This window comes from Coregonus clupeaformis, chromosome 4 (assembly GCF_020615455.1).
Source record: "Coregonus clupeaformis isolate EN_2021a chromosome 4, ASM2061545v1, whole genome shotgun sequence".
NCBI lineage: Eukaryota > Metazoa > Chordata > Actinopteri > Salmoniformes > Salmonidae > Coregonus > Coregonus clupeaformis.
Genome location: NC_059195.1, coordinates 18,520,747 through 18,533,577, shown reverse-complemented (window position 1 = coordinate 18,533,577; position 12,831 = coordinate 18,520,747). Strand labels below are relative to the sequence as shown.

The following is a 12,831-nucleotide window of genomic DNA, read 5'->3' as shown; positions in this document are numbered from 1 at the left end:
TCCTTATTCAGTTAGCAGTGAGCATGGAGTTTATAGCTGGGACTCTGATGCTTCTACTGCTTCTTCTTAAAGTTACATCACTTCCATTTGACGCAGTGCAGCTCCATAGCAGACAGACAGGATCACAGCAGAATAGAGACAGGAGGATCAGTTAGCAGGCAGCCAGGATCACAGCAGAATAGAGACAGGAGGATCAGTTAGCAGGCAGCCAGGATCACAGCAGAATAGAGACAGGAGGATCAGTTAGCAGGCAGCCAGGCAGGCTCAGGTCTGGATGGATGTGTTATTGCGGGGGCAGTCACAGTGTAACAACAAGGAGATGAAAACCTCTGGAAATGTTATGTAACTAGTGATACCACTTTAGGCTGATTATGGTCATCTTCTGTAATAGTTAATATGTATGTTATGATGGTTATATTATGAAATAGGGTCCAGTTGGCCAATCTATATTTAGCTATTAACAGGAAATACACTATTATCACACATAGGGTTGCATAATTGTGGTACCTATCCCAAAAATCCTAGATTTTACAGAAATCCTGGTTGGACGATTCCCGGAATCAGGAGAAAACAAGCAGGCAATCCGGAAAACCAGGGAATTTTAGGAAAGTTATCCGAATTTTGTAACCCTAGTCACACATTGTCAGGAGGGATCAACGGTAGGGATTAGGTTATTTTTGTTTTGAGAATGTATTTCAGATTGTCTGCTTTTCTTTTCTTATTCATGGGTTGCACCTTCATCACTCAGTTGCGTCATGCCATTGTTATGAGTGTTCTTAAAACGCCTCCGCCATTACGGCGACTGGTGCCCACACATTCTGAACGGGGACTAATGACTGTTTCGTTAAAATTACACTATAGTGGCCTCGATACAGTGGCTTGCGAAAGTATTCACCCCCCTTGGCATTTTTCCTATTTTGTTGCCTTACAACCTGGAATTAAAATAGATTTTTGGGGGGTTTGTGTCATTTGAGTTACACAAGATGCCTACCAAATTCAATCAATCAATCAATCAAATCAGCCCTTTTTACATCTGCAGATGTCACAAAGTGCTATACAGAAACCCAGCCTAAAACCCCAAACAGCAAGCAATGCAGATGTAGAAGCACGGTGGCTAGGAAAAACTCCATAGAAAGGCAGAAACCTAGGAAGAAACCTAGAGAGGAACCAGGCTCTGAGGGGTGGCCAGTCCCTTTCTGGTTGTGACGGGTGGAGATTATAACTGTACATTATTTTCTCCAAGATGTTCAAACGTTCAAAGATGACCAGCAGGGTCAAATAATAATCACAGTGGTTGTAGAGGTTGCAACAGGTTAGTACATCAGGAGTAAATGTCACTTGGCTTTTCATAGCCGGGCATTTAGAGGTTCAAATAGCAGGTGCGGTAGAGAGAGAAAGTTGAAAACAGCAGGTCTGGGACAAGGTAGTACGTCCGGTGAACAGGTCAGGGTTCCATAGCCGCAGGCAGAAGAGTGGAAACTGGAGTAGCAGCACGACCAGGTGGACTGGGGACAGCAAGGAGTCATCAGGCCAGGTAGTCCTGAGGCATGGTTCTAGGGCTCAGGTCCTCCGGGATGGGAGGGAGAGAGAGAGATAATTAGAGGGAGCATACTTAAATTCACACAGGACACCGAATAAGACAGGAGAATAACACCAGATATAACAGACTGACCCTAGCCCCCCGGCACATAGACTATTGCAGCAAAGAGGCTGAGACAGGGGGGGTCGGGAGACACTGTGGTCCCATCCGACGATACCCTCAGACAGGGCCAACCAGGCAGGATATAACCCCACCAACCTTGCCAAAGCACAGCCCCCACACCACCAGAGGGATATCAACAGACTACCAACCTACTACCCTGAGACAAGGCTAAGTATAGCCCACAAAGATCTCCTCAACTGCACGAGCCCAAGGGAGCGACAAACCGGACAGGAAGATCACATAAGTGACTCAACCCACTCAAGTGCTTCACCCCTCCTAGGGACGGCATGGAAAGCACCAGTAAGCCAGTGACTCAGCCCCCGGAATAGGGTCAGAGGCAGAGAATCCCAATGGAGAGACAGGAACCGACCACTTTGAAGATGCAAAATATTTTTTTTGTGAAGCAAACAAGAAATAAGACCAAAAAAACCCAGAAAACTTGAGCGTGCATAACTATTCACCCCCCCCAAAGTCAATTCTTTGTAGAGCAACCTTTTGCAGCAATTACAGCTGCAAGTCTCTTGGGGTATGTCTCTATAAGCTTGGCACATTCTTCAAGGCAAAACTGCTCCAGCTCCTTCAAGTTGGATGGGTTCTGCTTGTGTACAGCAATCTTTAAGTCATACCACAGATTCTCAATTGAATTGAGTTCTGGGCTTTGACTAGGCCATTCCAAGACATTTCAATGTTTCCCCTTAAACCACTCGAGTGTTGCTTTAGCAGTATGCTTAGGGTCATTGTCCTGCTGGAAGGTGAACCTCCGTCCCAGTCTCAAATCTCTGGAAGACTGAAACAGGTTTCCCTCAAGAATTTCCCTGTATTTAGCACCATCCATCAATCCTTCAATTCTGACCAGTTTCCCAGTCCCTGCCGATGAAAAACATCCCCACAGCATGATGCTGCCACCACCATGCTTCACTGGGGATGGTGTTCTCGGGGTGATGAGAGGTGTTGGGTTTCCGCTAGACATTTTCCTTGATGGCCAAAAAGCTCAATCTGACCAGAGTACCTTCTTCCATATGTTTGGGGAGTCTCCCACATGCCTTTTGGCGAACACCAAACGTGTTTGCTTATTGTTTTCTTTAAGCAATGGCTTTTTTTCTGGCCACTCTTCCGTAAAGCCCAGCTCTGTGGAGTGTATGGCTTAAAGTGGTCCTATGGACAGATACTCCAATCTCCGCTGTGGAGCTTTGCAGCTCCTTCAGGGTTATCTTTGGTCTCTTTGTTGCCTCTCTGATTAATGCCCTCCTTTCCTGGTCCGTGAGTTTTGGTGGGCGGCCCTCTCTTGGCAGGTTTGTTGTGGTGCCATATTCTTTCAATTTTTTAATAATGGATTTAATGGTGCTCCGTGGGAGGTTCAAAGTTTCAGATATTTTTTTATAACCCAACCCTGATCTGTACTTTTCCTCAACTTTGTCCCTGACCTGTTTGGAGAGCTCCTTGGTCTTCATGGTGCCTCTTGCTTGGTGGTGCCCCTTGCTTAGTGGTGTTGCAGAGCAGATCTTATTTAGGGGCTTCTTAGCAAAGGGGGTGAATACATATGCACATACCATTTTTCCGTTATTTATTTGTTAGAATTTTTTTAATAAGTTATTTTTTTCATTTCACTTCACCAATTTTGACTATTTTTAAATCCAAATAAAAATCCATTTTAATTACAGGTTGTAATGCAACAAAATAGGAAAAATGACAAGGGGGATGAATACTTTTGCAAGTCACTGTATACGATGACATAGCTAAAGTAGGCAAATAATTAGTAGGAAACAACTTTGCCATGATTTTGATGTTGTCAAATTTACTTTAGAGATATGGCAATGTTGCCATTAGCTATCAAAGTTTGTCAAAACGGTGCTGTCACCTCAGTCTTAGCTAGCTAACTAAAGTTATACTGCATCTAACGTCAATCTGGCGACATCACAATGATGACAAAAGGTTTTCCTACTAATTATTTGCCTACTTTTGAAATGTCATTGTGTTTTCAAGCCACGGTAATGCACTTTAGACTACATCTTCATCAGCACCCATTGACAATGCATTGAGTAGAATTCTCAGTTGGGCATCAGTCTTAAAACAAATGTTCAAAACAATATTGTGACGAAATGTGCAATCCATGAATACTCTTCTTTTGAGTTGAGATATTAATACAGTAAAATGCTATATTCAGACTTCAGTCGTAAAATGCTCCACTAAAAACAGCATATTCTATCCTGTGTCCATCTAGATAGACCTCCATTTCATGAAGAAGATTCCCCCGGGAGCGGAAGCGTCCAATGTGTTGGTGGGTGAGGCGGAGTTCCTAGACAAGCCTGTGGTGGCGTTTGTACGTCTCTCACCTGCAGTCATGCTCAACGGGCTGGCTGAGGTCCCCATCGTTACCAGGTTAGTAACACTATGACCCCAAATTAGTGTTGCAGTATTCCCGTAACTTTCCCAAAATTCCCAGGTTTTCCAGAAATCCCGGTAGGAAGATTCCTGGAATCAGCAGGAAATCCGGGAATCCTCAAACCAGGATTTCTGTAAACCTGGGATTTTTGAGAAAGTTACCGGAATTTCACAACCCTACCTTCAATTAGTGTATAACTATGGTCTCCTGTCTATGACTAACACTATGCCCTCCTTAGTCCTTTTTGGGCTGACCCTCAATTGTATACACTGCTCTGTTTTTTTTAGGTTCTTGTTCATTCTGTTAGGGCCTCTTGGGAAAGGGCCACAGTACCATGAGATTGGCCGATCCATCGCAACACTAATGACAGACGAGGTAAGACAGCCTCTCCAATACTGAACATAGTTGTTGGGCATGACTGAATGAACATGTCAATTCATGACTGAATTTATTCTGGTTCTTCGTTCCAAGGTTTTCCATGATGTTGCCTACAAAGCGAAGGACCGCAATGATCTAATTGCTGGAATCGATGAGTTCCTGGACCAAGTGACAGTCCTGCCACCAGGGGAGTGGGATCCTTCTATACGAATAGAGCCCCCAAAAAATGTACCGTCTCAGGTGAGTTTAGCCCCTTCTTTAACAAGTCTGTCATCAGCGGACATACAAATAACTACATACATGTACATATTACCTCAATTACCTCGACTAACCGGTGCCCCCGCACATTGACTCGGTACCGGTACCCCCTGTATATAGCCTCGCTATTGTTATTTTACTGCTGGTCTTTAATTAGTTGTTACTTTCTTTAAACTGCATTGTTGGTTAAGGGCTTGTAAGTAAGCATTTCACTGTAAGGTCTACACCTGTTGTATTCAGCGCATGTGACAAATAAAGTTTGATTTGAAAAATGAAAGAAATAACAGAGAAGTGTTCTTTGAATAACAGGAGAAGAGGAAGATTGCAGCACAGACTGGCACAGGTGATGAAGAGGAGCACGAGGGACATGGTGGTCCGGAGCTGCAGCGGACAGGACGGTAGGTGGGGGGGGCAGCCAGAGGCTTAGAGAGTGTGAGTGTATGTGGTTGTGGTTGTATGTGGTTGTGGTTGTGTATTTTGTGGTTGTGTATTAAGAAATAACGATAGATTAAAAGTGATCAGGTTTTTCAGCTATTTTTTGAAAAACATCTATGGAACATTGGACAGAGGCCAGGTTTGCCATTGCCACTGTGTGCAGTTCATCTTAGGTGTGAACGAAAGTCATGCAATGGTTGCCATACGCTCTCAGAAAAAAGGTAAGGTTCAGGTACAGTATTGTTCCCTGGGGTACAAAAAGATCAAAATACACATAATGTACCTACAGAGGTACACATATGATCTCACATGGTACTGTCTGGTATCTTTAAGGGTACATGTGTGGATAATCTAGTATAATGGTACAATGGTATAATCTAGTATAATGGTATAATGGTACAATGGTATAATCTAGTATGATGGTACAATAATCATTGGAGGTGTGGCTTAGTGGGGAATTGGCTTTCAGTTAGTTATTTTTGCCACCCTTGAGTAGAAGTGTTGTACCAGTTTAAGTGGTCTATGGTCTGTTAATTCAAGTTCGAGTATTGCTCGCAAGGGTACAATTATTTACTTATAACTAATGGTACAATTGACGTACATTACAGGGTACAACTACAGTGACAAGCGTTTGTACACATTTAAGGACAATTTGCAACCTTTTCTTCTCAGAGTGTAGCAACGTAATGATTGGCTCCTAAATGCCTGGTCTATATTCTGCCGCATGGGCATGAGCTCATGCTAAGTCATCCTCATTACTGTCTCTACAGTATTTCATGCACATTAAGTAGTGTGAGGAGTACATAAAGTAAAAAAATGAGTTAAAAAAAAGGCTCCAACTGCAAGCAAACTCCACACTTCACCACGAGACAGCAGATTACCAATGCGGTTGGATATGGATTTGAAATGCAGGCATTTGTTAGGAGGCTAGTTTCAATGTGAGCGTCAGAAGAGATTAAATGAATGACTATTATATAAAATACAATTAAATAATTTCTATCTGTGCTGTTATTACATATACAGTAGGTGTCCTGTGTGTCTTAGTTGATAGAGCATGGCGCTTGCAAAGCCAGGATTGTGGGTTCCAGTAATGCTGGAGCCACCTAAACTTGTATGCACACACTAATATTAGTAATTTTGGATAAACCTGTCTGCTAAATGGTTTATATTATTATTATGTTTCCAGATTCTGTGGGGGTCTCTTGTTGGACATCAAACGCAAAGCGCCCCACTACCTGTCCGACTACACAGACGCTCTCAGCCTGCAGTGCTTGGCCTCCTTCCTCTTCCTGTACTGTGCTTGCATGTCACCCGTCATCACGTTCGGCGGTTTACTGGGAGAGGCAACAGAAGGACGCATAGTAAGTCACCATGGTTTCATCCCAAATGGCTCCCTATTCCTTACATAGTGCACTACTTTTGTGACCTGGTCAAAAGTAGTGCACTATATAGAGAATAGCGTTCCATTTAGGATGCTGCCCATCCCGGTCAAATACACAGTAATAGAATAAAAAAGTGCTTAGAGATTTATTGAGAGATAAACTACACTGTAAAACCAGATAAATTCTGGCTACTCAAACATTTTGAGGAAACAGATTACCTAAAATAAATTAGGTTAAGAAACTTAAATAGCTGAAGTGAGCAGTACTACCTTCATATAAGTAATACAAATGCAGTTTTTTTGAGTAAGGTATACTTTTTTGATTTAATTGTAGTTACCATCCATGACTGTATTTGTTAGTGACAGAGACATGGTTGTTGAATTCGTTTATTTTCAGTCCTGTGGCCTTCACCAAGTGAGTTCCTAGGTGAATATTATCGTTATAATTGAACCATTACATATATCATAAGGCCTTATACAGTGGCCTGAAACTCATAGTTTACAGGCCACATCAGGCCTGCAAGTAGGGTTGCAAAATGCCACAAACTTTCCCAAATATTTTTCCAGTAATCTTCCAACCAGGATTTCTGGAAAAACCATGGACATTTCCAAGAATTTTGCAACCCTAACTGTAAATCCCATAATGTTGGCTTGCAAAGTGATGTGTAATTCCTATTGGAATCTAGCCAGCATTAGGCTATCCAACAGTTGAAATTTGTATTCACCCGCAACCTGCATTCATAATGACTGCCAGGGTTAAGAACAATGGGAGGAAACTACCTAAGCCATTTAAACTGGAACAACCATTTCAGTAACGGGTGCAAAAACTCAATGATTGGATTAGTTTATAAATAATTATCTTTGTGTATCAAAACATTCAATCAATCAATCACTCAATGTACATGCAAAAATGCAGATATTAAAAACAATTCCAAAAAATCTACCTGCAGTAGAGCATGCTGGGAAAAAGTTAATTTGTTATCATATCGTTAAAAAATGTAGTTGGTGTGACTTCTCATTTAGTTCTGAGTCAGTACCACTGTAATAATGGCTTTTCATTGAGTTTGAGTACAACTTACTAGAAGTATTTGAGTTAAAAATACCTTGGGGTTTACAGTGTATGTTTCTTTGTGTCCTGCAGAGTGCAATTGAATCACTTTTTGGCGCCTCAATGACAGGAATAGCTTATTCCCTGTTTGCTGGCCAGCCACTCACCATATTGGGCAGCACAGGGCCTGTGCTGGTGTTTGAGAAGATATTGTATAAATTCTGCAAGTAAGTTTGTTTACAACACTATAGGTGTATTGTTTTATATAGCTATAATTATATATACAGTAGTTGTATAACACTATGGGCCCACATGATTAATAATCTCTACAGTGAGGGAAAAAAGTATTTGATCCCCTGCTGATTTTGTACGTTTGCCCACTGACAAAGAAATTATCAGTCTATAATTTTAATGGTAGATTTATTTGAACAGTGAGAGACAGAATAACAACAAAAAAATCAAGAAAAACGCATGTAAAAAATGTTATAAATTGATTAGCATTTTAATGAGGGAAATAAGTATTTGACCTCCTCTCAATCAGAAAGATTTCTGGCTCCCAGGTGTCTTTTATACAGGTAACGAGCTGAGATTAGGAGCACACTCTTAAAGGGGGTGCTCCTAATCTCAGTTTGTTACCTGTATAAAAGACACCTGTCCACAGGAGCAATCAATCAATCAGATTCCAAACTCTCCACCATGGCCAAGACCAAAGAGCTCTCCAAGGATGTCATGGACAAGATTGTAGACCTACACAAGGCTGGAATGGGCTACAAGACCATCGCCAAGCAGCTTGGTGAGAAGGTGACAACAGTTGGTGCGATTATTCGCAAATGGAAGAAACACAAAAGAACTGTCAATCTCCCTCGGCCTGGGGCTCCATGCAAGATCTCACCTTGTGGAGTTGCAATGATCATGAGAACGGTGAGGAATCAGCCCAGAACTACACGGGAGGATCTTGTCAATGATCTCAAAGCAGCTGGGACCATAGTCACCAAGAAAACAATTGGTAACACACTACGCCGTGAAGGACTGAAATCCTGCAACGCCTGCAAGGTCCCCCTGCTCAAGAAAGCACATATACAGGGCCGTCTGAAGTTTGCCAATGAACATCTGAATGATTCAGACGAGAACTGGGTGAAAGTGTTGTGGTCAGATGAGACCAAAATTGAGCTCTTTGGCATCAACTCAACTCGCCGTGTTTGGAGGAGGAGGAATGCTGCCTATGACCTCAAGAACACCATCCCCACCGTCAAACATGAAGGTGGAAACATTAAGCTTTGGGGGTGTTTTTCTGCTAAGGGGACAGGACAACTTCACCGCATCAAAGGGACGATGGACGGGGCCATGTACCATCAAATCTTGAGTGTGAACCTCCTTCCCTCAGCCAGGGCATTGAAAATGGGTCGTGGATGGGTATTCCAGCATGACAATGACCCAAAACACACAGCCAAGGCAACAAAGGAGTGGCTCAAGAAGAAGCACATTCAGGTCCTGGAGTGGCCTAGCCAGTCTCTGGACCTTAATCCCATAGAAAATCTGTGGTGGGAGCTGAAGGTTCGAGTTGCCAAACATCAGCCTTGAAACCTTAATGACTTGGAGAAGATCTGCAAAGAGGAGTGGAACAAAATCCCTCCTGAGATGTGTGAAAACCTGGTGGCCAACTACAAGAAACGTCTGACCTCTGTGATTTCCAACAAGGGTTTTGCCACCAAGTACTAAGTCATGTTTTGCAGAGGGGTCAAATACTTATTTCCCTCATTAAAATGCAAATCAATTTATAATATTTTTGACATGCATTTTTCTGGATTTTGTTGTTGTTATTCTGCCTCTCACTGTTCAAATAAACCTACCATTAAAATGATAGACTGATCATGTCTTTGTCAGTGGGCAAACGTACAAAATCAGCAGGGGATCAAATACTTTTTTCCCTCAATGTATGTATTGTCCATAGCACTCAGGCCATTTCTGTACTTGCATCTCTGTGTTGTGGAAAATTCGATCCAAAGGTTAAGGCAGAGATATAATATAATATGATGATATAATAGAACAATCTTTAATACAAGCAGCTGCAGGGGAGATCCACCTCTGATTTCACAGAGAAGAACTCAAATAATAAATGGTTACAGTGGCTTGCGAAAGTATTCACCCCCCTTGGCATTTTTCCTATTTTGTTGCCTTACAACCTGGAATTACAGTGGCAGGTAGCTTAGTGGTTAAGAGCGTTGTGCCAGTAACCGAAAGGTCGCTGGTTCTAATCGCTGACTAGATGAGAAATCTGTCTGTGCCCTTGAGCAAGGCGCTTAACCGTAATTGCTCCTGTAAGTCGCTCTGGATAAGAGCGTCTGTAAAATGTAAATGTAATTTAAATGGATTTTTTGGGGGTTTGTATCATTTGATTTACACAACATGCCTACCACTTTGAAGATGCAAAATATTTTTTCTTGTGAAATAAACAAGAAATAAGACAAAAAAACAGAAAACTTGAGCGTGCATAACTATTCACCCCCCCAAAGTCAATACTTTGTAGAGCCACCTTTTGCAGCAATTACAGCTGCAAGTTTATTGGGGTATGTCTCTATAAGCTTGGCACATCTAGCCACTGGGATTTTTGCCCATTCTTCAAGGCAAAACTGCTCTAGCTCCTTCAAGTTGGATGGGTTCCGCTGTTGTACAGCAATCTTTAAGTCATACCACAGATTCTCAATTAGATTGAGGTCTGGGCTTTGACGAGGCCATTCCAAGACATTTCAATGTTTCCCCTTAAACCACTCGAGTGTTGCTTTAGCAGTATGCTTAGGGTCATTGTCCTGCTGGAAGGTGAACCTCCGTCCCAGTCTCAAATCTCTGGAAGACTGAAACAGGTTACCCTCATTCCTTCAATTCTGACCAGTTTCCTAGTCCCTGCCGATGAAAAACATCTCCACAGCATGATGCTGCCACCAACATGCTTCACTGTGGGGATGGTGTTCTCGGGGTGATGAGAGGTGTTGGGTTTACGCCAGACATAGCGTTTTCCTTGATGGACAAAAAGCTCAATTTTAGTCTCATCTTCCATGTGTTTGGGGAGTCTCCCACATGGCTTTTGGTGAACACCAAATGTGTTTGCTTATTTTTTTCTTTAAGCAATGGCTTTTTTCTGGCCACTCTTCCGTAAAGCCCAGCTCTGTGGAGTGTACGGCTTAAAGTGGGCCTATGGACAGATACTCCAATCTCCGCTGTGGAGCTTTGCAGCTCCTTCAAGGTTATCTTTGATCTCTTTGTTGCCTCTCTGATTAATGCCCTCCTTGCCTGGTCCGTGAATTTTGGTGGGCGGCCCTCTCTTGGCAGGTTTGTTGTGGTGCCATATTCTTTCAATTTTTTAATAATGGATTTAATGGTGCTCCGTGGGATGTTCAAAGTTTCTGATATTTTTTTATAACCCAACCCTGATCTGTACTTCTCCACAACTTTGGCCCTGACCTGTTTGGAGAGCTCCTTGGTCTTCATGGTGCTGCTTGCTTGGTGGTGCCCCTTGCTTAGTGGTGTTGCAGACTCTGGGGCCTTTCAGAACAGATGTATATATACTGAGATCATGTGACAGATCATGTGACACTTAGATTGCACACAGGTAGACTTTATTTAACTAATTATGTGACTTCTGAAGGTAATTGGTTGCACCAGATCTTATTTAGGGGCTTCATAGCAAAGGGGGTGAATACATATGCATGCACCACTTTTCCGTTATTTATTTTTTAGAATTTTTTGAAATAAGTTATTTTTTAAATTTCACTTCACCAATTTGGACTATGTTGTGTATGTCCATTACATGAAATCCAAATAAAAATCCATTTAAATTACAGGTTGTAATGCAACAAAATAGGAAAAAACGCCATGGGGGATGAATACTTTTGCAAGGCACTGTACATGTCCCTTATATAGTGGGAGGTGATAATACAATCATATTGTTTACACAACAGTTATTTTATACAAGCAACAGTTCTGGAACACAATGGCCTTGTGTTTTATTTTTATTTATTTTATTTAACCTTTATTTAACTAGGCAAGTCAGTTAAGAACAAATTCTTATTTACAATGACGGCCTAAAACAGGGTGCAGACTTACCAGGAGTCTATGAAAGGCAAAACATCACAGTCCAACACAGAACATATCCCTTGAGAAGTTACAACAGCTCACCCCAAATTCTGCCACCACATCTGATAATATGCGATTAGATTGTATGATGATCATCCATCCCAATAACAATAGTTATGGTCACATACTGGTGTAGGATGACCGGATGTCCGGATGTCCGGATGTCACATAGAGTACTGCCAAAGTACATTGATCATTTATTTTAATGTTCTATACTGCTTTAAGTAGTTTTAAAATACCATTGTGATAATGACAACCTCAGATCCCATATCCTGCAGATAGATCAGACGGGAGGTAAAAACCTCACAGATGTTGTCGTATAGTATATGAAATGTTAGTGCTGCAGTGTCAGTGATGCATTGTGTATGCATTGTACTGTGAAGGATCTATGTATTTTATAATTGAGCTGCCCTTTTTTGGCCAGTTTTCCTTTGTAAAAGAGGTCTTCTGACCTCAATGGGACTTCCTGAATAAATAAAGATTACATTTAAAAATGTAAAATAAAAGTGATGTTTTGCACTCTCTCCTCAGGGAGTACGGATTATCCTACCTCTCACTGAGAACCTGTATAGGGCTGTGGACAGCGTTCCTCTGTCTGCTCCTGGTGGCCACAGACGCCAGCTCCCTGGTCTGTTACATCACACGATTCACAGAGGAGGCCTTCGCCTCGCTGATCTGCATCATCTTCATCTACGAGGCCTTGGAGAAGCTCATCCACCTGGGGGAACACTACCCCATCAACATGAACAACAACCTTGACAAACTCACACAGTACTCGTAAGTGTGCACTCACTCCATTGAATCAAATCAAATCAAAGTTTATTGATCGCGTACACAGATTATATAAGATGCAGCGAAATGCTTGTGTTACTAGCTCCAACAGTGCAATAGATTGTCTCACAAATGCAATACAAATACAAAAGTAATCAAAAAATCTAAACATGAAATCAGGAAATGACAGAACGGGCCGAATGAATAATCCTGAATAGATACTGTATATTAGAGTGAGCAAACTCCCAAAATACAGGTGTGCCAAGCTTGTAGCGTCATACCCAAGAAGAATCGAGGCTGTAATCGCTGCCAAAGGTGCTTCAACAAAGTACTGAGTAAAGGGT

At 42.0% G+C, this 12,831-nt stretch overlaps 1 protein-coding gene across 2 annotated transcripts in view; it reads left to right on the top strand.

The window, feature by feature from the left end:
- Window positions 1-12,831, top strand: part of LOC121552009 (sodium-driven chloride bicarbonate exchanger-like) — a 70,494-nt gene that overhangs the window by 41,769 nt on the left and 15,894 nt on the right. For both annotated transcript variants that reach the window (XM_041864728.1, XM_045210364.1), the window contains exons 8-14: window positions 3,924-4,081; window positions 4,373-4,460; window positions 4,557-4,703; window positions 5,031-5,119; window positions 6,343-6,517; window positions 7,679-7,812; window positions 12,248-12,493. In XM_041864728.1, the coding sequence (XP_041720662.1) occupies window positions 3,924-4,081; window positions 4,373-4,460; window positions 4,557-4,703; window positions 5,031-5,119; window positions 6,343-6,517; window positions 7,679-7,812; window positions 12,248-12,493 (1,037 nt within the window). The remainder of the gene's footprint in view (window positions 1-3,923; window positions 4,082-4,372; window positions 4,461-4,556; window positions 4,704-5,030; window positions 5,120-6,342; window positions 6,518-7,678; window positions 7,813-12,247; window positions 12,494-12,831) is intronic.